Source organism: Astyanax mexicanus, chromosome 6 (genome assembly GCF_023375975.1).
Source record: "Astyanax mexicanus isolate ESR-SI-001 chromosome 6, AstMex3_surface, whole genome shotgun sequence".
Taxonomy (NCBI): Eukaryota; Metazoa; Chordata; class Actinopteri; order Characiformes; family Acestrorhamphidae; genus Astyanax; species Astyanax mexicanus.
This window is the reverse complement of record NC_064413.1, coordinates 56505013-56532500: the sequence shown is the minus strand read 5'-3', so window position 1 is coordinate 56532500 and position 27488 is coordinate 56505013. Positions and strand designations below refer to the sequence as shown.

General features: G+C 41.7%; 1 protein-coding gene and 1 long non-coding RNA gene across 2 annotated transcripts in view; one reads left to right on the top strand and one right to left on the bottom strand.

Annotated features, from left to right (window-relative positions):
- Positions 1-21905, top strand: part of dnah3 (dynein axonemal heavy chain 3) — an 80567-nt gene extending 58662 nt beyond the window's left edge. Inside the window, exons 47-63 of the mRNA XM_049480297.1 lie at positions 1-444; positions 3330-3495; positions 4646-4862; positions 4993-5175; positions 5857-6055; positions 6353-7149; positions 8596-9606; positions 12761-13094; positions 13707-13932; positions 15053-15297; positions 15403-15519; positions 16185-16345; positions 17246-17413; positions 18412-18554; positions 19731-19935; positions 20737-20874; positions 21542-21905. The exon at positions 1-444 is cut by the window's left edge and continues 229 nt beyond it. Coding sequence (XP_049336254.1) covers positions 1-444; positions 3330-3495; positions 4646-4862; positions 4993-5175; positions 5857-6055; positions 6353-7149; positions 8596-9606; positions 12761-13094; positions 13707-13932; positions 15053-15297; positions 15403-15519; positions 16185-16345; positions 17246-17413; positions 18412-18554; positions 19731-19935; positions 20737-20874; positions 21542-21895 — 5108 coding nt within the window. The 3' untranslated portion in view covers positions 21896-21905. The remainder of the gene's footprint in view (positions 445-3329; positions 3496-4645; positions 4863-4992; positions 5176-5856; positions 6056-6352; positions 7150-8595; positions 9607-12760; positions 13095-13706; positions 13933-15052; positions 15298-15402; positions 15520-16184; positions 16346-17245; positions 17414-18411; positions 18555-19730; positions 19936-20736; positions 20875-21541) is intronic.
- On the bottom strand, positions 21876-24841 carry LOC125802396 (uncharacterized). The gene is made up of 3 exons (XR_007439518.1): positions 24799-24841; positions 23190-23750; positions 21876-21977 (listed from the first exon to the last, which is right to left on the bottom strand). It is a non-coding gene; the product is annotated as an uncharacterized LOC125802396 (long non-coding RNA).
- Between the last annotated feature and the right edge of the window lie 2647 nt (positions 24842-27488).

The window sequence follows — 27488 nt, the reverse complement described above, 5'->3', positions numbered from 1 at the left end:
CGCGCATCTGCCGCGTCCTCAAGCAGGACAACGGCCACCTGCTGCTGGTGGGCATCGGCGGCTCCGGGCGGCAGAGCGCCACCAAGCTGGCCACCTTCATCAGCGACTACCAGCTGTTCCAGATCGAGCTGACCAAGAGCTACGGGACGTCCGACTGGAGGGACGACCTGAAGCGGGTGATGCTGAAGGCCGGAGCAGAGGGAAAGAGGACCACCTTCCTGTTCAGCGACGGACAGATCAAAGACGAGGCGTTCGTGGAGGACATCAACATGCTGCTGAACACCGGAGACGTCCCCAACATCTTCCCCGCCGACGAGCGCGCCGACATCATCGAGAAGATGCAGAGCGTCGCCCGCGTGGAGGGGAGGAAGATAGACGCCACGCCGCTGAGCATGTACAACTTCTTCATCGACAGAGTCAGAGCCAACCTCCATATCGTACTGGGTACATTATATATATATAAATATTTATACATACAGGATACACTAGTGCCAAAATCTCTAAAAATGAGTATATCATTGAAAAGTTTAAACTTTATTTCAGTAAATTCAGTTGAAAATGTAAAACTGTCCACTGAAAAACACTTATCTCTAAAACAGCAACTTTACAGGAGAGAGAAAAAACCTTGTAAACTTTCAATGGAAGTCAATGTAAAAAGAGTTTATTCAAGGTCATTTGGAATAGTTTCCATTGGTTTATGTATAAAGAAATTTTGGCACAGTTGATAAATAAAGTTCAACTTATATAGCGCTTTTCTAAAAACACAAGGACGTTTTACAATTAACACGTTTTACACACAAGCACATTACACATCAACACTCATCCACACACCGGAGAGAAGCGGCAGCCAATAGCGCACAGCGTACTCTCAACCAGAAACATCCATCCACCTGGTGGAGGACTGCAGCCAGCACTACAGCATTTACCCAGAACAGAGTACAGAGATCAATTGTCTGGGTAATTTAAAATATCCAATTTACCTATGGAGCTAAATTAGTGCCAAAACTACGCAAATAAAGAAAACATATTCTGTAAATATGATACTACTTGCAAACAAACACAACGCGTTTTACAAATACAAAACTCGACTCTCTAACACACACGGTGTGTTTTACAAACACAAAACCTGATGGTTGTAAATATATATGTAAACTTCAAATAAATACACAGCTGTTGTCTAATACATTGCTCTTTACAAACAAATATAACAGGTTTTACAAATGCAAAAAGCAATAAATAACAAGTAGAACATGATTTTCAAACATTACCGTGTCATGATTCACGAACACGCACAGCCCATTTGTAAATCACGTGACTTTTGGCACAGTTTTAGCAGAGTCGCAAACTCGTGTTGAGATTTTCTCACAAATACACCCAACCCTCGTACAAATGCATCGCCCCAGAACAGCAGGTGGCGCTGTGGGACACTTTACGAGAGGTGGCTGCACAGCAAAGCAAGCTCTCCTATCCAGCGCTCCCCAGCATTAATTTACACTGATTAAGGTGTTTAATACACCTTTAATAATCACAACTCTACCATTTTATACCCGATTTACACACGGTTTGGTTTGTTACAAACAGCAGAGATGTAATTATGATATAGGACGCTGTTACACATCACAAATATGAGCTTTCATGCTGAAATACTTTGTATTATGCTCTTTAAAAAAGAAAGAAAAAAATATTAATTGGTGTTTAAATTATATAGATAGATAGATAGATAGATAGATAGATAGATAGATAGATAGATAGAGCATAATACAAAGTATTTCAGCATATTGTCAGTAAATTTGCAGCATTTATTTGCAGAAAATGAGAAATGGCTGAAATAACAAAAAAGATGCAAAGCTATTGGACCTCAAATCTATCTATCTATCTATCTATCTATATTACAATTTAAACATCAATTAATATTATTTTCTTTCTTTTTTAAAGAGCATAATACAAAGTATTTCAGCATGAAAGCTCATATTTGTGATGTGTAACAGCGTCCTATATCATAATTACATCTCTGCTGTTTGTAACAAACCAAACCGTGTGTAAATCGGGTATAAAATGGTAGAGTTGTGATTATTAAAGATGTATTAAACACCTTAATCAGTGTAAATTAATGCTCTGGGGAGCGCTGGATAGGAGAGCTTGCTTTGCTGTGCAGCCACCTCTCGTAAAGTGTCCCACAGCGCCACCTGCTGTTCTGGGGCGATGCATTTGTAAGAGGGTTGGGTGCATTTGTGAGAAAATCTCAACACGAGTTTGCGACTCTGCTAAAACTGTGCCAAAAGTCACGTGATTTACAAATGGGCTGTGCGTGTTCGTGAGTCATGACACGGTAATGTTTGAAAATAATGTTTTACTTGTTTTATTTATTGCTTTTTGCATTTGTAAAACGTGTTATATTTGTTTGTAAAGAGCAATGTATTAGACAACAGCTGTGTATTTATTTGAAGTTTACATATATATTTACAACCATCAGGTTTTGTGTTTGTAAAACACACCGTGTGTGTTAGATAGTGGAGTTTTGTATTTGTAAAACGCGTTGTGTTTGTTTGCAAGTAGTATCATATTTACAGAATACGTTTTCTTTATTTGCGTAGTTTTGGCACTAATTTAGCTCCATATTTACCTGATCTCCGTGTTTTTGGACTGTGGGAGGAATCCCACACAGACATGGGGAGAACATTGAAACTCCACCCAGATAGGGACTTGAACCCAAGACCCCAGTGCTGGGAGGTGAACGTGCTAACCACTGAGCCACCGTGCCACCCATAACAAGGACATTTTGAAACATTTTTTTTCTATTCAAATTATGTAGTAACCTTAAAATCGACAAAAATGGAGATAAGTGTTTTTCATTGGACAGCGACGATACATTATATAGATGTATTAAACAAAGAGTGATCTATTTTAAGTGTTTATTTCTTTTATTGTTAATGATTATGGTTTACAGCCAATGAAAACCCAAAAATCAGAGTCTCAGAAAATTAGAATATTATATAATAAGACCAATTGGTACAATTGGCAGTGTGGGCAGTGTGCCAAGTCCTGCTGGAAAATGAAATCCTCATCTCTTACATTTTACAAAAATAATCTTACAGCACTTCATTCTTCCCTCCGCTCTGATAACTTTTATGGAGGTGTGGATTTCATTTTCCAGCAGGACTTGGCACACTGCCCACACTGACAAAAGTACCAATTGGTCTTATATAATATTGAACTGCAGATGGTAATACTAAAACTATTGCAAAAACACTTCTGAAGGAGGCAGGTCTCTCTCTGTGTGTGTGTGTGTGTGTGTGTGTGTGTGTGTGTGTGTGTGTGTGTGTTCACAGCGATGAGTCCGATCGGGGACTCGTTCAGGAATCGTCTCCGGATGTTCCCGTCTCTGATTAACTGCTGCACCATCGACTGGTTCCAGGCCTGGCCCACCGACGCTCTGGAGATGGTGGCCAACAAGTTCCTGGAGGAGGTGGAGCTGGAGGATCACCTCAGATCAGAGTGAGAACCTCAGCTATTAAAGATACACACCATGGAGTAAACCCTGTAATAGAGGTCTACACTCCCACTGCACATCTGGCTGGAATCAGTGCTTAAATCTTGATTAATGAGTTCAGCACTGAAAATAACTCAAAGAAATGTCATTCTAAAATGAACTTCATGAGTAAAACAGACACACGGCTGGAACTCAAGCAAAACTGCAAAGAAAAAGACACAAAAAGCCTCAATATATTACTAATAAATATCAGAGCAGAGGATGGACAGACACACACACACAAACCCCAAAGAATCAATTTCAGTATATCCAATTCACCTGACAGCATGTGTTTGGACTGTGGTAAGAAATGAGACTATTTTACTGTTTTAATAATTACGTAAGTAAATTTACAGCAGCAAATTAAACAAATTTATGGTGGGAGCGCGCAGAAACAGGACTAAAACACGCAGGAGCAGATTTAAAAAAGCAGTCCCTCTGCAGACCTCTACCCTGTAATCTAGCTGAACATGCTGCATGTATCGATTTGGGTGCTTTTCTCTGTTTATGTTGGTTTTACCTTAATTCCAATTTAAAAACCTGGTATCCCTAGTGGCTCACCATCTGCTCTGTTTGTTCAGCTGTCTGTTGTTAAGTAGCGAGAATCGCAATGCATTTTGGGACACATTTAGCTCATGTGGTATGCAGCAATGTTCACTATGAATCATGATACATTATGGGAGTTTATAGTGCCCTCAAAATCATGTTCAAATTTCGCTGCAAGATTCGGATGGTCGACGTTCTCAATACATCCTTCTAAACCTCCTATCTAATAATGGTTTGGACCTTCAGTCAAGGTGCACCAGACTATAAGACGCATTAAGAGACACTAGTTAGGATGCCTACTTTGAAGTGAGCAAGGGTGTCACTATGCTTCCCTTCTAAATAAAACTGTAAATCTTTAAAAAAAAAAAACATTTTATTTTAAAGTGAATCGAGTGCTGGATGTTAATTCACACAGATTTTCTCCTGTTTATTTGGGTAAGGGAAAGAACCGCTTCCCAAATAAGGGTGAGTTCTTGGTGAAGTTTCTCCAGCACTAAGGCTAGGTGCAGCAGCATTAGCATTAGCCGCTAAGGACAGCGCTCTCTCTCTCTCTCTCTCTGTGTCTCTCAGGGTGGTGGAGATGTGTAAGGTGTTTCAGGAGAGTGCTCAGAAGCTGTCGGAGCGTTATTACTCTCAGCTGCGCAGGTATAACTACGTCACCCCCACCTCCTACCTGGAGCTGATCCTCACCTACAAAACCCTGCTCACCTCCAAACGCGCCGAGATCCACACCTTCAGGAGCCGCTACCTGATCGGCCTGGAGAAACTGCACTTCGCTGCTTCTCAGGTGAGACGCCTGAACGCTGATCCAGACGCAGGACGATGCAGGACAGTACCTGATCGCTGACACCTAACCTCTCAGCCAATCAGCATCAAACAGGTTCATTGTTTAATAACATTGTGTGTGGTATGTTCAGGTAGCAGTGATGCAGAAGGAGCTGACGGCTCTGCAGCCGGAGTTGATCAGAACCTCCTCTGAGACGGATGAGATGATGCTGCAGATTGAGAGAGAGACGGTGGAGGTGGACGCTAAGAAAGAACTCGTCGCTGCTGATGAGAAAGTAGCCAATGAGGCGGCAGCAGCTGCTAAAGCTATTAAGGTACCTGGAAACACTCTTACCGCATATGTGAACACAGGCCTGGTAACAATGAGTGGTTGATTGGTTGGTTGATTGATTATTTGATTGGTTGGTTGATTATTGATTGGTCGATTGATTGGTTATTTGGTTGGTTGATTAGTTTATTGATTCAATTGATTGATTTATTGATTGGTTGGTTGGTTGATTGGTTGGTTGATTGAGTGATTGATTGGTTGATTGATTGAGTGGTTGATTGATTGAGTGGTTGATGGGTTGGTTGAGTGGTTGATTGGTTGGTTGATTAAGGGGGTGATTGGTTGGTTGGTTGAGTGGTTCATTGATTGCTTGATTTGATTGCTCGATTGATTGGATTGATTGATTGGATGCTTGATTGATTGATTTGCTAATTGATTGGTTAATTGGTTGAGAGGTTGATTGAGTGGTTTGTTGATTAGTTGATTATTTGATTAATTGATTGGTTGATTGGTTGGTTGAATAATTGATCGATTGATTGGTTGGTTAGTTGATTGGTTGATCGGTTTATAGATTATTTGATTGATTGGTTGGTTGCTTCATTGAGTGGTTGATTGGTTAGTTGGATGGATGGTTGATTGGTTTGTTGGTTGGTTGGTTCATTGCTTGATTGATTGATTGGTTGATTGCTTAATTAATTGATTAATGAATTTGCTGATTGATTGGCAGGACGAGTGTGAGGGGGATCTTGCGGAGGCGATGCCAGCGCTGGAAGCTGCACTCTCAGCTCTGGACACACTGAAACCAGCCGACATCACAGTGGTGAAATCCATGCAGAATCCTCCCGGACCCGTCAAACTGGTGATGGAGTCCATCTGTGTGATGAAGGGCATCCAGCCCGAGAGGAAACCGGACCCCGGGGGCTCGGGTGAGAGACAGCAACACACAGTTCTCTAGTTATACGAAATGATTTAGGTAGTTTTACAAAAAAAAAAGAATTATAATATTTCGATATAAGATTGATTAATTGTTACATCACTAGTCAGCACTGAAACAGTGATGCTAGATCAGCGGCAGTTGGAAAGGAGGCGGAGTCAGACTTTGCATGTATTGGAAGAAGGGCGTGCTAATCTTTACCGTCCTAGTGATGAGGGGGAGTCCTTTAGATTTGGTTGACAAAAAATGACCCAGAGGTCTGAAAGTGTTTTCGTTTGTTTTTACACAGGTAAGATGATTGAAGATTACTGGGGTCCTTCTAAGAAGCTTCTAGGAGACATGAAGTTCCTTTCCAGTCTAAAAACCTTTGATAAGGACAATATTCCAGCCGCCAACATCAAGAAGATCCGCGACAAGTTCATCGAGCACCCGGAGTTCAAGCCGTCGCTCATTAAAAACGTCTCGTCCGCCTGTGAGGGGCTCTGTAAATGGGTCCGAGCCATGGAGGTGTACGAGCGCGTGGCGAAGGTGGTGGCCCCGAAGAAGGAGAGCCTGAAGGAGGCGGAGAAGGAGGAGGCGGTGCAGATGCAGAAGCTGGAGGTGAAGCGAGGCGAACTGAAAGAAGTCCAGGACCGACTGCAGTCCCTCAATGATAGTCTCTCAGCCATGATCCAGAAGAAGAAGGACCTGGAGGACAACATCCAGCTGTGCTCCCAGAAGCTGATCCGAGCGGAGAAGCTGATTGGTGGGCTCGGAGGTGAGAAGGACAGGTGGACGGAGGCGGCCAGGCTGCTGGGAATCAGGTACACCAACCTGACGGGAGACGTCCTGCTGTCCTCGGGCACCGTGTCCTACCTGGGGGCGTTCACCGTGGATTTCAGGGTGGAGTGCCAGCGGGCGTGGCACGAGCTCTGCAAGCAGAAGAAGGTACCCTGCTCTGATGACTTCACTCTCAGCACCACCCTCGGGAACCCGGTGCTGATCCGGGCGTGGCAGATCGCTGGGTTACCTGTGGACTCCTTCTCCACCGACAATGGCATCATCGTCTCCAACTCTCGACGCTGGCCTCTTATAATTGACCCACAGGTAGGGTTTTAAATGGGGTTCTTCTGGGATTTGAGTGGACCACACTACCTGCCAGTGAGCTACTGCGGTTCAATTCCTGCTCTGGGTGACTGGGCAAGACTTTGCGCAAGACTCCTAACTCCACTACACTACACTGGCCCAACTCTGTAAAATAGAAATAACCTTGTAAGTTTTTCTGGATAAGAGCATCAGATAAATTCTGTAAATCTTAAATCTTAAATCTGGAACATCAATCTAAGGCACTGTCACCATAATCTGAAGATCGCTGGTTCGAATCCCAGATTATGTTAGTTGAAATCAGCATCCGAGAGTCAGAGAGAGCACAGTTGACCATGCTCTAGGTGAAAGATTGTAGGAATTACAGGGCATGTCATGATACAGTAATATCACGATATGTAACGGTAAAAATGATATCTCGGTACTGTGATTCAGCAAAACTCAATATCACAGGACAGTTATCTACAATACTTTAGAGCACCTGTGTTACTGAAGAGGATAAAATACTCCTAAATATCAAATACCAAGAATTACGGATTTATTGGTGTCAGTTTAACAATCAATATTTTTCACAGCAGGTTTATTAACCCTGTTCATTAAATTATAGCTCCACCATGTGGAGTAATGAAGTAGTAACTTTAGTAATGTGGGCTGCAAGCATAAAACATCTGGCCTGTGAGGTTATTTGAACTATAATTAACAATAATGAAAAAAAAAAAAATAAATAAAATGCTCTTCTGGTGAGCTTTTGTTTACACACCTCCCCTGTCTTTCTCTCTCTCTGTCGTGCTCGGTGTGACTTTAGTTTTAGTTTCCACCCATTCTTGTTTTTTCACCCGTTCTCGGGCTCCCTATCTCCTTATAAGGGCGTTTTTTTCCCGGCCGTGTCCCAATTCATTAGCCGGGGCAGCGGTAGTGTATTGGAGCGGGACCCTGACGACACGGGTTTGATCCCGCGTGAGGAGCAGTGTGTGTTTTTTAAATTTTATATTCCTTTCTTCTTGGGTTTACCTGCTTTGAGACCAACTGTTCTGCAATTGGGTTCAACAACCCTCTGGGCTGGAGAGTTACTAGTCTGTAGCAGCACTCCATCCCATTACACTTCATTTTTCAAAACAGATTTTTTTTGTGGCCACGTAATGTAATGGCTTGGAAAGTATCTGGCCCTTGGTCAAACTTAATTGCAGACCCCTGTAATAGAGTCTTTAGGGAGTTTAGAGCATCTATGTTTCAATATTAATATCCATATTTGATGAACAATGCGATATTTTGCTATATCAATATTTTGTTGTACCCCATTAGTGTTATTTGTTGAGTTAAGACATGGTAAAATTCCAATTTGAGCATCCAGACCAGGACTCATCTTAACTTCTCAAATCTGATTATAATTAATTGCATTTTAAACCAGATTTAGTTTGAATTATCTAAGCCTGAACCTTCCCTCCACAGGGTCAAGCCAACAAGTGGATCAAGAACATGGAGAAAGCCAACAAGCTGTCCGTCATCAAGCTCTCCAACAGCAACTACGTCCGTACCCTGGAGAACGCCATCCAGTTCGGAACGCCGGTTCTTCTGGAGAACGTCGGCGAGGAGCTGGATGCCGTTCTGGAGCCGGTTCTCCTGAAGCAGACCTTCAAACAGCAGGGCGTGGAGTACATGAAGCTGGGCGAGAACATCATAGAGTATTCCAAAGACTTCCGCTTCTACATGACCACTGGCCTGAGGAACCCTCACTACCTGCCGGAGGTGGCGGTGAAGGTATGTCTGCTGAACTTCATGATCACCCCGCTGGGTCTGCAGGACCAGCTGCTCGGGATCGTCGCCGCCAAGGAGAAGCCGGAACTGGAGGAGAAGAAGAACCAGCTGATCCTGGAGAGCGCCGCCAACAACAAGCAGCTGAAGGAGATCGAGGACAAGATCCTGGAGGTGCTGTCCTCGTCTCAGGGGAACATCCTGGAAGACGAGACCGCAATCAAAGTCCTGTCCTCCTCTAAAGTCCTGTCGGAGGAGATCTCTGAGAAGCAGAAGGTGGCGAGTCTGACGGAGCAGGAGATTGACGAGACGCGGATGGGGTACCGACCCGTAGCCGAGCACTCCTCCATCCTGTTCTTCTGCATATCAGACCTGGCCAACATCGAGCCCATGTACCAGTACTCTCTCACCTGGTTCATCAACCTGTACCTGCAGTCCATCGCCCAGAGCCCGCCCAGCGAGCACCTGCCCACCCGCATCTCCAGCGTCCTGCAGCACTTCACCGTCAGCGTCTACAGGAACGTCTGCCGCTCGCTGTTCGAGAAGGACAAGCTGCTGTTCTCGCTGCTCCTCACCGTCGGCATCATGCAGGGCAAAGGTCAGGTCAACGACCTCGTCTGGCGCTTCCTGCTGACGGGGGGCGTCGCCCTCGAAAATCCGCACCCAAACCCCGCCCCCGAGTGGCTGTCGGACAAGGCGTGGGCCGAGGTGAAGTAACTGCATTTACTTTAGTGCACGGTAGCTTATTGTTACTTTTGGGAATATAATAATAATATTTATTTATCTACAGTTAGGCCTATATATTATATTTGGACAGTGCCATCACAACTGAAATGTAATTAAAGTGTACACATTCAGGTTTAATTTAAGGGGTTTAACATATAAAATAGTCTATAAAGTGTTAAAGAAATACAACCATTTATCAAAGCTTTCTCATTTCAGTGGCTCAAATGAACTTTACCATAAATAAAATTATAATTTTTAACATGTTGTTAAGAATTGTTTGTAGATTGCCTGAAGTCTAGAATTCATAAAAACATGACCACAAACACACTGTTTCCTCTTTTATTATTGCAAAGTGGTTGTAATTTCTAAACACTTCATAGAATATTATTGTTCAGACCCTGAATTCAATCTTTATTATGTCCACACACTGAATCTCATTTGTTTTATTTCAAATTTATTGTGGTGGCATGCAGAGCCCAAATCATGAACACTGTGTCACTGTTCAAATATCTACCTGTCAACCCACCTACCTACATATCTGTCTACCTACATACCTACCTACCTACCTATATACCTACCTATCTACTTATCTACCTACCAACCTACCTACTGACCTACCTACCTATATACCTACCTACCTACTTATCTACCTACCTACCGACCTACCTACCTACCTACCTACTCACCTACCTATCTACTTATCTACCTACCAACCTACCTACTGACCTATCTACCCACCTATATACCTACCTACCTACTTATCTACCTACCTACCTACCTACCTACTGACCAATCTACCTATATACCTACCTACTTTTCTACCTACCTACCTACCTACTGACCTACCTACCTATCTACCTACCTATATACCTACCTACCTACTTATCTACCTACCTACTGACCTATCTACCTACCTACCTACTTATCTACCTACCTACCTACCTACTGACCTACCTACCTATGTACCTACCTATATACCTACCTATCTACCTACCTATATACCTACCTACCTATTTATCTACCTACCTACCTACTTATCTACCAACCAACCTATCTACCAACCTACCTATATACCTACCTACCTACTTATCTACCTACCTACTGACCTACCTACCTATGTACCTACCTACCTACCTACTTATCTACCTACCTACCTACTTACCCAACTACCAACCTACCTATATACCTACCTACTGATAGGGCTGAACGATTAATCGCATTTGCGATAATCTCGCGATATTTTAAATATCGATTCTCTAACCGCACTGGCTGCGATTTGACTGGTCACGTGACTTGGGAGCGAGCCAAGCCGAGGACGAGCGGAGCATACCCGAGCAGAAGGCAGGGAGGTGGAGAAGTGAAGCCAACACAGCGCACTTTAGGGCGTTTTCACACCAGCACTATTTGGTCCGGTTAAAACGAACTCTGGTCCGTTTGTAACTTTAGTGCGGTTCCATTGAGCAGGTGGAAAACAGTAATCGCACTGGGGTGCGGATCAAAAGAACCGGACCGAGACCAGCTAGAGGAGGTGGTCTCGGTCCGGTACCAAACGAACTCTGGAGCGGTTCGCTTGTGGTGAGAACGTGATCCGGTCTCGTTTGGATCCAGCTATTAAATATAAGCCATTTATTTGAGCTAAACTGCTGATAAAGCAAGCACAGTTTAAACTGATATATTAGCCAGATAACGCTAATTACCACAGCTGTGAACAAACACTGTGTCCATGCTCGCGCTGCATTCACTGCTCTGTTTATTATGTATAAATCTGCGCTGCATTCACTGCTCACAGCCGCGTGACTCTGTTTATTATGTATAAATCTGCGCTGCATTCACTGCTCACAGCCGCGTGACTCTGTTTATTATGTATAAATCTGCGCTGTATGCAGAAACACTGTGTTTGAAAGTGCAGCGTTTCAGTGTTCAGTGTTAAAGCACAGATATTTGCGCTGGAACACAAAATCTTCTCGCTGTATTTACTTGTTTCGTATATTTATATTTAATGTACTCCCGTGTCAGACAGCTCTGACCAATCAGAGGACACAGGCTGCTCGCGTGGTTTATTGATGCAGTTTTGGTGCGTTTACATTTATGCCTGTGGGAAACCAGACCGAACAGAGCGAGAAAACGCCCCAAGTAAACAAACTCATTAGAAACGAACTACAGGTGTGAAAACGCCCTTGTTGCACAATGGCTTCAGGCTCGAAGGAACACATCAGTTGTGTAGAATTACTTTGGCTTTAAAAAAGAAGATGCTGCTCAACGTCAGGTACTGTGCTAAACGTGCCTTGCTACTGTTGCTAAGACGTGAGGTAACACTACAAACCTTTTTCAGCGTTTAAAAAAACATCACAAAGCCTTGTGTGGTATTTGCAAGGCTAAAATGCCAACGACCAGTGCTGCATCTTCAAATACAGAAAATAACGAGTTGGTTAAAGCAGATTCTCTTTATGTTTTTTGCACTTTAATTTTTCATGATGTTACTAGCTGGAGAGCAGTAAGTTAAATTTTGTATATCTATTGTTTTTCCTAATTAAAAAAAAAAAGGTGAAAAGGAAAAGCTATTTATCTATTTATTTTTCTATAAAAAAAACAAATGGTGAAAAGGAAAAGCATAGATTTTTTTGCTTTATTGTTATCTGTGCTTTAAGTAAATCTGACATTGTTTATTATTAAACAGACTGATTTATTGCTTCTGTTGTTGAAAAATACTTGAGAAGACAAAAATAATCGCATTTTAAATCGCAATCGCAATTTATAGATAAAAAATTGCAATTAGATTATTTTCCTAAATCGTTCAGCCCTACCTACTGACCTACATACCTATATACCTACCTTTTTACGGATGTACCTACCTATATACCTACCTATCTACTTATCTACCTACCAACCTACCTACCTACCTATATACCTACCTATCATCCACCTACCTACTGACCTTCTTACTTATATACCTACCTATATACCTAGCTGTCTACCTACCTACTGACCTACTTACTTATATACCCACCTATCTGCTGATCTACCTTACCTACCTCAAAACAGGTTAAGAACTTTGGGACACATTATTTTACCTCTAATTTTAAATAACTAATCTAAGCTCACACCCTGATCTTCACTCTTTACCTGGTGGTCTCAGGTGGTCCGAGCCTCGAAGCTGGCAGGTCTGGAGGGTCTGTTTGAGCATGTGCAGCAGAGCGTCTCTCAGTGGAAGGAGATTTATGACTCGGGTCGTCCTCACGAGGAGCAGTTCCCGGGGAGATGGAGCAGTCTGGTGGGTATGGAGCGCATGGTGGTGCTGCGCTGCTTCAGGCCTGATAAGCTGGTTCCCGCTGTGCAGCAGTTCATCACGGAGAACATGGGCCGAACCTACATCGAACCCCCGACCTTCGACCTGACGGGAAGCTACAGAGACTCCAGCTGCTGCTCACCACTCGTCTTCATACTGTCCTCCGGATCAGACCCCACCGCAGGTCAGTGTGTGTGTACCGAGCACTTAAAAATGATGGGTTTCTTTAATTTTACCAAATTGAAAACCTCAAGCCATCAAACCACCAAACTGAACTGCTTAAATTTTTGCACCAGGAGTAAAGCAGCATAAAGTTATCCAAAAGCAGTGTGTAAGACTGGTGGAGGAGAACATGATGCCAAGATGCATGAAAAAAACTGTGATTAAAAACCACCAGGATTATTCCACCAAATATTGATTATTTCTGAACTCTTAAAACTTTATGAATATGAACTTGTTTTCTTTGCATTATTTGAGGTCTGAAAGTTCTGCATGTTTTTTGTTATTTCAGCCATTTCTCATTTTCTGCAAATAAATGCTCTAAATGAGAATATTTTTATTTGGAATTTGGGAGAAATGTTGTCTGTAGTTTATAGAATAAAACAACAATGTTCATTTTACTCAAACATAAACCTATAAATAGTAAAATCAGAGAAACTGATTCAGAAACTGGAGTGCTCTCTTCATATTTTACTGAGCTGTATATTAAGCAGATGAAGCATGGAATATATTGAGGTATATTCTGTCTGGTAAAGGAAAGTTTCTGGTTTGAGATTATATATATTTCTGTTCTCAGGGCTGCTGAAGTTTGCGGATGATCTGGGTATGGGGGGAGGAAGGACCCAGACGATTTCTCTGGGTCAGGGTCAGGGTCCGATCGCCGCCCGCATGATCGAGACGGCGCTGAGGGACGGGACGTGGGTGGTCCTGCAGAACTGTCACCTAGCAACCAGCTGGATGCCAACGCTGGAGAAAATCTGCGAGGAGACCATCACACCTGAGAACACACACCCCGACTTCAGGTGAGAAAACACACACACTCCATACAGATTCAGCCAGAAGCCGCCGGTCACCATCATTACCGTTCACTGCGCTGTCCACTGTGGGCGGTAATGCCTTTCTTTGGTCATTTTTCTTTTGACCTTGTCTCGAGAATCCTGGCCAGTGTTCTGTCTCACTCACAAGATAACACCTCACAACTTATACACCGGTGTGTGTGTGTTCCCAAGCATTTCCCTGAGGAAACACTTCATGCCTTTCTATAACTTTTGGATTTTAGAATCATTGGCAATTACTGTTCAATCAGGACTAAAAGTGTGTTTAATGAGGCTTTTATTATTATCACACTCTCTCTCTTCTCTTTCTCTCTCTGTCTTTCTCTTCTTTCTCCCTCCCTTTCTCTCTCTCACTCTTTCTCTTTGTCTTTCTCTCTTTCTCTTCCTTGCTGTCTCTCATTGTATATTTTTCTTTTCTCCATCTTTCCCCCCCCCCCTTTGTTTTTCTTTTTCTCTCTTCTCTTTTTTTCTTTTCTCTCTCTCCCTCCTTCTTTCTCTTCTATCTCCCTCTCTCTTCCCTCTCTCTCTTGCTTTTTTGTATTTCTGTCTGTCTCTCTCCCTTCTCTCTCTCTCTGTATCTCTCCCTCTCTCTCTCTCTGTGTATCTCTCTCTCTCTCTCTCTCTCTCTGTATCTCTCTCTCTCTGTATCTCTCTCTCTCTCTCTCTCTCTCTCTCTCTCTCTCTCTCTCTCTCTGTATCTCTCTCTCTCTGTATCTCTCTCTCTGTTTCTCTCTCTGTATCTCTCTCTCACCCTCTCTCTCTCTCTCTCTCTCTCTCTGTATCTCTCTCTCTCTCTGTATCTCTCTCTCTCTCTCTCTCTCTCTCTCTCTCTCTGTATCTCTCTCTCTGTATCTCTCCCTCTCTCTCTCTCTCTCTCTCTCTCTCTCTCTCTCTCTGTATCTCTCTCTCTCTGTATCTCTCTCTCTGTTTCTCTCTCTGTATCTCTCTCTCACCCTCTCTCTCTCTCTCTGTATCTCTCTCTCTCTCTGTATCTCTCTCTCTCTCTCTCTCTCTCTCTCTCTCTGTATCTCTCTCTCTGTATCTCTCCCTCTCTCTCTCTCTCTCTCTCTCTCTCTCTCTCTCTCAGGCTGTGGTTGACGAGTTACCCGTCGGACAGGTTTCCGGTCAGTATTCTGCAGAACGGAGTGAAGATGACGAACGAGCCGCCGAAGGGTCTGCGGGCGAATCTGCTGCGCTCGTACCTGAGCGACCCCATATCTGACCCCGCCTTCTTCACTGGCTCCTCCCAGCAGGAGGCGTGGCAGAAGCTCCTGTTCGGACTCTGCTTCTTCCACGCCCTCGTCCAGGAGAGGAGGACCTTCGGCCCGCTGGGTCAGAACACACACCTGCTCAACACCTGACTCTCAGACCACGCCCCCTGGTGTCCAGCTGCTTTACTGCGTGTGTGTGTGTGTGTGTGTGTGTGTGTGTCTGCAGGCTGGAACATCCCGTATGAGTTTAATGAGTCGGATCTGAGGATCAGCATGCGGCAGATCCAGATGTTCCTGGATGAATACGAGCAGATTCCTCTGGAGGCCCTGACCTACCTGACAGGTGAGCCCAGTCACTGTGTGTGTGTGTGTGTGTGTGTGTGTGTGTTAATTCTAGAGAGTGTGTGATCTCTCATCACTCGCTCAGTTGCGTAGTGTAAAACTACTGTAAAACACTAGCCAAGCCATCGCTGACTAATCGCCAACCAGTCACAGATGCCCAGCAAATATTTGGCATGCTAGATATCTGACTCAGTCAGCGACTGGGAGTCAGGAGCAGCAGCTACATACTGATCAGACATTTATAAACTCTGATTTTACGCATTCGCTTCATATGAACCCGTTCATCTTGGACTCATTTTAAGTGCGTATTCTCCTCTAAAGAGATTCTCTGGTATGGCGTCGCTAGTTCTTGTGCGTTTAATTCTGCCGTGTTCTCGTGATAAACATGTTTCCAGAGAGCTGGGAGTTTCCCAAAGCGATAAATTGTTTAATTTGTGACCTGTGTCTCTGATTAGTCCCATAGTGTGAAAGTCTCAAAAACTGAAGGACTCGCGATTACATCACAACCAGTCATGTAGTGTAAACAGAAAAACATCTGACGACTCAAAAAATGTGAAACTGACACAACTAAGGGTGTTTTCACACCTGTTTCTCTGGCCCATATCAGTTGATGAGTTTCTGTATTTGAAGTGTTTTTCCCTCAGTTTGGTTTATTTTCACACGTAGGGGAGTGTAATTATGGAGGCAGGGTGACGGATGATAAGGACCGCCGGCTGCTCATCTCCCTCCTCTCCACCTTCTACTGCCAGGAGCTCATCCAGCAGCACCAGTACAGAGTGTGTGAGGGAGGAGACACCTACTACATCCCCCCACACGGACCGTACGAGGTACACACACACACACACACACACACACACACACATACACACACATAAATTAAAAATAGATTAATATTTTACTATTAAGATAAGTACTATGTGTCTGTATTCCCCAGTATTAATAGCTAAAAAAATTCAGTTCCATTCAGTTCAATATTTTATTATCAGTTCAGTTCTTTCATCATAATTACTTTTCCTTTAAAGACGTAACTAAACTGGGCTACATCTAAAAGTTAAAGGAGCTAAAAAATGGCAGAGTTAGTTTGGGAGGGGCACTGGTGATGTATGGGTTTAGGGGCAGGGCAGGAGGGAGAGCTGATTGGCTGAGCTGCAGCAGCAGCAGTGTGTCTCTGATAGCGGTGAGACGCAGATGATTGGACAACAGCAGAGGGCAGTATTATTGCTTTAATGGCTGATTTGCATATTTTGAGTATCCATGAACCAAAGAACATGAAAACGTCATCCTCTTCTATAGCACAGTTAAACCTGAGAGGAGCTGCAGAGGCAGAAATTACCACAATAAAAGCGTTTTTTAAAGGTTAGGAAATGTTTATAAAAATATAAGCAGCTGGAAAACACTAATATTCTCCACCTTAAACTAAAAATCAAGGCAGCTGTAACCGCTTCACTGTTTAAGGTGGAAAGAAAATGTCAAATATGCTGGTGCTAAAGGCTGTGTCTGTGTGAATGTAGCAGCAGCATTTAAGGTGGAACTGACACTTCGAAGAACTCAGCTTAACAATGGACGAAACTACTTCACTTTTTAAGGTGGAATGGAAGAGTAAGGAACTTATAAAGTGTGTTAGTAAGCTTGGAGGAGTTCCAGACTGTATAAAACTATCAGTTTTCAGTGTTCACTTTTCAACAAAATATACAGCAAACAAGAGGCCCATTTTTCTTCTTTTTTAGAGCTACGTCGAGTACATCCGCAGTCTACCAATCACAGCAGAGCCCGGGGTCTACGGTCTCCACAGCAACGCTGACATCACCAAAGACAACCAGGAAACTAATCAGCTCTTAGATGGAGTATTGCTCACCTTACCCAGGCAGACAGGGGGAGGGGCCAAGTCACCTCAGGTAAGCAGGGGCAAGTGTGCTCGCGGTTCATTGGCTGAAATATAATTTATGTGTAGAGTGGATTGCTCCTCAGAGTCTGCTGTGTAAAAATATTTCTGGATCTGTCTGTATCTGTATACCCTGACTCCGCCCTCTCTTCCAGTCTGAGCAACCAGGCTAAACACAGAGAGCTACGGCTAATACTAAACCTGGAGAGATAAAGTTAAAGATAAACATGTATAACAAAAAATAAATACAGAAGCTAAGACTAAACCTAAAGCTAAACACAAAGAGCTAAAGTTATAGATAAACATGTATAACTAAAACTAAACACAGAAAGCTAAGGCTAAAACTAAAGCTTAACCTGGAGAGCTAATTTAAATCTTAACCTGGAAAGCTAAAGATGTACCTGGAGAACTAAAGTTAAAGTTAAACATATATAACTAAAGCTAAACACAGAGCTAAGCCTAAAACTAAAGCTAAACCTGGATGGCTAATGCTAAACTTGACTAGTTAAAGTTAAAGCTAAACCTGAAGAGCTAAAGCTAAACTCGACTAGCTAAAGTTAAAGCTAAACTTGACTAGCTAAAGATAAAGTTAAACATGTATAACTAAAGTTAAAGCTAAACCCGTAGAGCTAAAGTTAGTGCTAAACCTGGAGGGCTAAAATTAAAGGTATACTTTGAGAACTAAAGTTAAAGCTAAACCTAGAGGACTAAAGATGCACAAGGAGAGCTAATGCTAAACTTGACTAGTTAAAGTTAAAGCTAAACCCGAAGAACTAAAGTTAAAGATAAACATTTATGACTAAAGTTAGAGCTAAACCTGAAGAGCTAAAGTTGAAGATAAACATGTATAACTAAAGTTAAAGCTAAACCTAGAGAGCTACGGTTAAGACAAGCTTTATTGGATTCCATAGCTGACAGTCGTGCAAATGCACACACACAGCTCGTTCCAGTCAAAGGTAGTCATAGGTATTGTGTGTGTGTGTGTGTGTGTGTGTGTGTGTGCGTGTGTAGGAAGTGGTAGATGAGCTGGCGGAGGATATCATGGTGAAACTGCCGTGTGACTTTGATCTGGAGACGGTGATGATTAAATACCCAGTGATGTACCAGGAGTCCATGAACACCGTCCTCCGACAGGAACTCATCCGCTTCAACAGGTAACACACACACACACACACACTATACACACACTCTATACACACACACACACACTATACACACACTCTATACACACACACAGTCACAACAATAGACAAACACAGTCTGCTTAAACTAAAACCACACAAAACATTATATATTTGCATGGTTTTATTGAACACAGCATGTTAATATTCACAGTGAGGGTAAATAAAAGTATGTGAATCTTTGGATTTAATAACTGGTTGATCCTCCTTTAGCAGCAAAAACCTCAACCAATGGTTTCCTGTAGCTGCAGATCAGACCTGCAGAACGGTCAGGAGGAATTCTGGATCATTCCTCTTCACTAAACTGTTTCAGTTCAGCTATAATATTATGGGATATCTGGTGTGAATCTCTCTCTTGAGGTCATGATGCTGCAGCATCTCAGTTGGGTTCAGGAGGTCAGGACTCTCCAGAAGGAGTATTTATTTATTCTCTTCTGTTGAAGTCGTTCGGTTGTTGATTTACTTCTGTGTTTTGGGTCGTTGTTCTGTTGCATCATCCGTCCTCTGTTGAGCTTCAGTTGGAGGACAGATGCTCTTTAGTTTTCCTGTAAAATGTAAACTTGGATAAACTTGGGAATTCATTTTTCTGTTGATGACGGCAAAATCCGTCCAGACCCTGAAGCAGCAAAGCAAAGCAGCCCCAAACCATGATGCTCCCTCCACCATGTTTCACAGTTGAGATGAGGTTTTGATGATGGTGTGCTGTGCCTTTTTTCTCCTCACATAGCGTTGTGTGTTTTCCTTACAAACAACTCTATTCTGGTTTCACCTGTCCACAGTATATTTAGCCAGTAGTGCAGTAGTGGAACATCCAGGTGCTCTTTTACAAACTTCAAACGTGCAGTAATGTTTTTTTTGGACAGCAGTGTCTTCCTCCGTGGTGTCCTCCCATAAACTCCATTCTTGTTTTATGTTTTTCTTATTGTAGATTTGTTAACAAAAATGTTCCAGAGATTTCTGTTAGTCTTTAGCTGACACCTCATTGATCATTCTGCGCTGTGCTCTTACAGTCATCTTTACAGGACATGGTGATGGTGATAATGTATTGATTGATTGGTGTATAATTGATTAGTATTGATCTGCAGGTTGATGTGGGTGGTGATAATGTATTGATTGATTGGTGTATAATTGATTAGTATTGATCTGCAGGTTGACCCAGGTGGTGCGCAGCAGTCTGGTGAACATCAGGAAGGCTCTAAAGGGGCAGGTGGTGATGTCGGCTGAGCTGGAGGACGTGTTTAACAGCATGCTGGTGGGGAAAGTTCCGGCGCTGTGGGCGGCAAAGTCCTACCCCTCCCTCAAACCCCTCGGCAGCTACATCTCTGACCTGCTCGCCAGACTGCACTTCCTACAGGTGAACCACCGGCCAATCAGAGCTGCAGCACAAGTTAAACTAGCCTATCAAATGACTTCAAATTGTACCTAGACAGCAGTGTAAAGATAAAGGTCTCTGTATCTTAATTAAAAGGAAATTTCTATACTAATGCTGCCATGTAGGTAAACATCCCACATCTAGATATGAGTGTTTAGCTATGTTAGAATTAGCTGTTAGCATTTTTACCCAATAAAACAGAAAGCTAATAAAAGCTAATAATTTTAATGTACAGTAGCTGCGGTCCAATCTGAAGGGAGCTGCCCAACTAGGGAGCTGCCTTTGAAGGCAATGACTACCTAGGCAGCTCCCTTCAGATTGGACCGCAGCTATCATTTCACAAAAGTGAGTAAATTTTTGTACACATTAAATATATGACACTTCGATACAGTGTAAATTAGTCAGTGTACAGCTTTTTGAATGATGAATGGCTGGTGCTAAAAATGGGTCAGGGTTACTGTCTGTATCTGCATGCTAACACTGGCTAACACTGGCCAATCTCAATGCTAACACTGCTCCACCCTCTCTTTGAGTCTGAGCAACCTGGCTAAACACAGAAAGCTGAGGCTAAAACTAAAGCTAAACCTGGAGAGCTAAATGTAAATTTGGAGAACTAAAGTTAAAGCTAAACCTGGAAAGCTAAAGTTGAAGTTAAACAAACAGCTGTTACAAACATGGTTCTTCTATGGAACTGTTTAAAGAACCTTTTGTAGTACCTTTTAGTTACGAACAATAGTAGAAATGCACAATCTTTGTGTGTGTGTGTGTGTGTGTGTGTGTTAGGAGTGGATAGATAACGGACCCCCGGTCGTGTTCTGGCTCTCCGGGTTCTACTTCACCCAGTCTTTCCTCACCGGAGTTTCTCAGAACTTCGCCCGTAAATACACCATCCCCATCGACTACATCAGCTTCCAGTATCAGGTGTGTTTCTCCTGTTACAATACTGATTAATACAATACTAACTTTATTAAAACAGAATTAAATCCACATTAGACCACGTTCTATCCAATCTAAATCTAAATTTACAAAGGTAACACTACAACCACATACCCAGATCTTATATACCACCTCAGTTTCTGAATCAGTTTCTCTGATTTTGCTATTTATAGGTTTATATTTGAGTAAAATGAACATTGTTGTTTTATTCTATAAACTACAGACAACGTTTCTCCCAAATTCCAAATAAAAATATTCTCATTTAGAGCATTTATTTACAGAAAATGAGAAATGACTGAAATAACAAAAAAGATGCAGAGCTTTCAGACCTCAAATAATACAAAGAAAACAAGTTCATATTCATAAAGTTTTAAGAGTTCAGAAATCAATATTTGGTGGAATAACCCTGGTTGGTTTTTAATCACAGTTTTAATTCCTGCATCTTGGCATCATGTTCTCCTCCACCAGTCTTACACACTGCTTTTGGATAACTTTATGCTGCTTTACTCCTGGTGCAAAAATTCAAGCAGTTCAGTTTGGTGGTTTGATGGTTTGTGATCATCCATCTTCCTCCTGATTATATTCCAGAGGTTTTAATTTGGTAAAATTAAAGAAACTCATCATTATTAGGTGCTCTGTTGTTGTTGTTCAGGTTCTGCAGCAGGAGAGCAGTATGGGGGCGAGGCCTGAGGACGGGGCGTATGTACGGGGTCTGTTTCTGGAGGGGGCGCGGTGGGACCGGGAGCGGGGGGTCCTCGCCGAGTCCCTCCCCAAAATCCTGTTCGACCCCCTGCCCATCATCTGGCTCCAACCGGCCCAGAGCTCCGCCTCCCAGCAGCACAGCGTCTACCAGTGCCCAGTTTACAAAACCAGCGCCCGCCGCGGTACCCTATCAACCACCGGCCACTCCACCAACTACATCCTCACCATCCACCTGCCCTCAGACCAGCCCCACAAACACTGGATCAACCGCGGAGTCGCCTGCCTCTGCCAGCTCAACCACTGACCTCACTATACACACTATACACACTATACACACACACTATACACACACTATACACACACTATACACACACTATACACACACACTATACACACTATACACACACACTATACACACTATACACACACTATACACACTATACACACTATACACACACACACACTATACACACACACTATACACACTATACACACACACTATACACACACTATACACACACTATACACACTATACACACTCTATACACACTATACACACTCTATACACACTATACACACACACACACACACACTATACACACACACTATACACACACACTATACACACACTATACACACTATACACACACTATACACACACACTATACACACTATACACACTATACACACACACACACACACACACTATACACACACACACACACACACTATACACACTATACACACACACACACACACTATACACACTATACACACACACACACACACTATACACACACTAACACACACTATACACACACACACACTATATACACTATACACACTATACACACTATACACATACACACACACTATATACACAAACTAACACACACTATACACACACTACACACACACACTATACACACACTACACACACACACTATACACACACTATACACACTATACACACACTATACACACACACACTATACACACACACTATACACACACACACTATACACACTATACACACACTATACACACACACACACACACTATACACACACACTATACACACTATACACACACTAACACACACTATACACACACTACACACACACTATACACACACACTATACACACTATACACACACTATACACACACACACACACTATACACACACACACTATACACACTATACACACTATACACACACTAACACACACTATACACACACTATACACACTATACACACACTATACACACACACACACACTACACACACACACACTATACACACACTAACACACACTATACACACACTATACACACTATACACACACTATACACACACACACACACTATACACACACACACTATACACACTATACACACTATACACACACTAACACACTATACACACACACACTATATACACACACTAACACACACTATACACACACACTATACACACACACACTATATACACACACTAACACACACTACACACACACTATACACACTATACACACTATATACACACTATACACACACTATACACACTATACACACTATACACACACACACACTATACACACACACTATACACACTATACACACACACTATACACACACTATACACACACTATACACACTATACACACTATACACACACACTATACACACACTATACACACACACACTATACACACACACTATACACACTATACACACACTATACACACACACACTATACACACTATACACACACACTATACACACTATACACAGACTATACACACTATACACACACACACTATACACACTATACACACTATACACACACACTATACACACACTATACACACACTATACACACTATACACACACACTATACACACACTATACACACACTATACACACACACACTATACACACTATACACACACACTATACACACTATACACACACACTATACACACACTATACACACTATACACACACTATACACACACACACACTATACACACACTATACACACACACTATACACACTCTATACACACTATACACACACACACACACACTATACACACACACTATACACACACACTATACACACACTATACACACTATACACACACTATACACACACACTATACACACACACACACACACTATACACACACTATACACACACACACACACACACTATACACACACTATACACACTATACACACTATACACACACACACACACACACTATACACACACTAACACACACTATACACACACACACTATATACACTATACACACTATACACACTATACACATACACACACACTATATACACAAACTAACACACACTATACACACACTACACACACACACTATACACACACTACACACACACACTATACACACACACTATACACACTATACACACACTATACACACACACACTATACACACACACTATACACACACACTATACACACTATACACACACTATACACACACACACACACTATACACACACACTATACACACTATACACACACTAACACACACTATACACACACTACACACACACTATACACACACACTATACACACACACTATACACACTATACACACACTATACACACACTATACACACACACACACACTATACACACACACACTATACACACTATACACACTATACACACACTAACACACACTATACACACACTATACACACTATACACACACACACACACTATACACACACACACTTTACACACTATACACACACTAACACACACTATACACACACTACACACACACTATACACACACACTATACACACACACTATACACACTATACACACACTATACACACACACACACACTATACACACACACACTATACACACTATACACACTATACACACACTAACACACACTATACACACACTATACACACTATACACACACTATACACACACACACACACTATACACACACACACTATACACACTATACACACTATACACACACTAACACACACTATACACACACACACTATATACACACACTAACACACACTATACACACACACTATACACACACACACACTATATACACACACTAACACACACTACACACACACTATATACACACACACACTATACACACACTACACACACACACACTATACACACACACTATACACACTATACACACACACACTATACACACACTAACACACACTACACACACACTATACACACTATACACACTATATACACACACACACTATACACACACTACACACACACACACTATACACACACACTATACACACTATACACACACACACACTATACACACTACACACACACACTATACACACACACTATACACACACTACACACACACACACTATACACACTACACACACACACACACACTATACACACACTACACACACACACTATACACACTACACACACACACACACATTATACACACCACACACACACTATACACACACTATAGACACACTATACACACACTATACACACACACACACTATACACACTACACACACACACACACACACTATACACACACTATACACACACACTACACACACACACACTATACACACTACACACACACACACACACACACACTATACACACACTATACACACTATACACACACACTATACACACACTATACACACTATACACACACACACTATACACACTACACACACACACACACACACACTATACACACTATACACACTATACACACACACTATACACACACTATACACACTATACACACTATACACACACTATACACACTATATACACACACACTATACACACACTATACACACTATACACACTATACACACACTATACACACTATACACACACACATTATACACACACTATACACACTATACACACACACACTATACACACTACACACACTATACACACTATACACACTATACACACACACTATACACACACTATACACACTATACACACTATACACACACTATACACACACTATACACACTATACACACACACTATACACACTATACACACACACTATACACACTATACACACACACACTATACACACTACACACACACACACACACACACACTATACACACACACTATACACACACACTATACACACACACACACACACACACACACTATACACACACTATACACACTATACACACTCTACACACACACACACACTATACACACACACACACACTCAGGCACACTTTCTCACCCCCTGCCCATTCACTCTCTTACACAGTCACACACTTGTGCACACTCTTTCTCACACAGTTGCGCACACTCTCTCACACACACACACACACTCTCACACACTTGCGCACACTCTCACTCACACAGTGAAATATATGTGGTTAGACAGAGGTTTACAGGATCTTGTTTGCACATTATATATTAAAGTATCTGTTTACATGTTAAACTGATCTGTTAATAAACAGAAATATAAACTCCTCCCTCAAACACTTTTCCTTTTATATATTATATTATATTATATTATATTATACCAGCCAGTATAAAACTCCATAATCTAGAGCCGGGCTTCTTAATCTGGGGGTCATGATCACATTTTTCACACTAGGACAGATCTGAATAATCTAGATTAGTGATTACATTTACAATATACCTCAAGTGTATTAAAATTATGTAAAAAAAAAAACACACTTAAATCTACTTAAGTTTGCAGATGTTATACAAAAAAACACTCAAAAGCACAATCGAATGCTCTTATGTTGTATTTATATATAGATTAATTACAATTAAAATATACCTAAGTTGCCATAAGTTGTTTAAAAATAGTACATTTAGTATGTATTTATGTATGTAATAATTTTAATGCTAATGTTAAGTATACTTTTAAAAAATACACTTAAATGCACTTTTCTTTTACAAGGAAACTCACCTGTCTCAATCTCATCTTATATCCAGGTAACCAACAGGGTTCTAGAGCCTCTTTTACGTTTTATAATAAACTTGGCTAAATAAAATTGGCTTTATCTCAGCTGTAATTATCTGTACATACTGAGAACTGCAGAGTGAAAGGTTCAACAGTAAACACTGCTACATAAGAAAATGTTTTAATAAATTATTTAGATATTTGGTGATGATTTTACAGGAATGTCTTGCTTTATTTTATATTGGAGTTATGTTGAAGTTGTAGATCCGCTGTGGAGGAAACTGGACACTGAGTTGTTATAGAAATGACACGAGTTAAGCCGCACATTTATTATGTAGAAAAAATACATTTATTGGAAAAGACATACATAGTCATACATTAAGTGTTAATATAAAAGAAATACAGTTACAAGACATAACAGAGGATAGCTAACTAATTTTTAAGTAAAGCTAAACTAAGTAAACAAAACTGTAATTAATAAAATACTTTCTTTTAAAGTTAAACAAGTGCTGGATGTTAATCTACACAGTTTTCACTTCTGTTTATTTACAGTAAGATTAGTTTCCCGAATTTTTGCCAACACTAAGGCTGGAGCATTAGCATTAGCCGCTAACCGCTAGCACTTAGCGGCTAATGCCACCCAACAGCGTTACACTGAGAAACTCTTGGGTGTTCCAGTGAGTCAGGGTGATATTAGCTAGCGGTTTATCCCACGTAGCTTGTTTAAACAAGGTAAACACGCAGGCTACAGTCCGATATATACTTCAGTGGAGTGTCTTTACTGCTCCTTAATACCTGACTGATAGAATTCATACATAAGGAGCACCGGATTATAAGGAGCTCTGATGATTTTTGAGAAAATAAAAGAATTTGAAGTGCATCTTATAGTGCGAAAAAT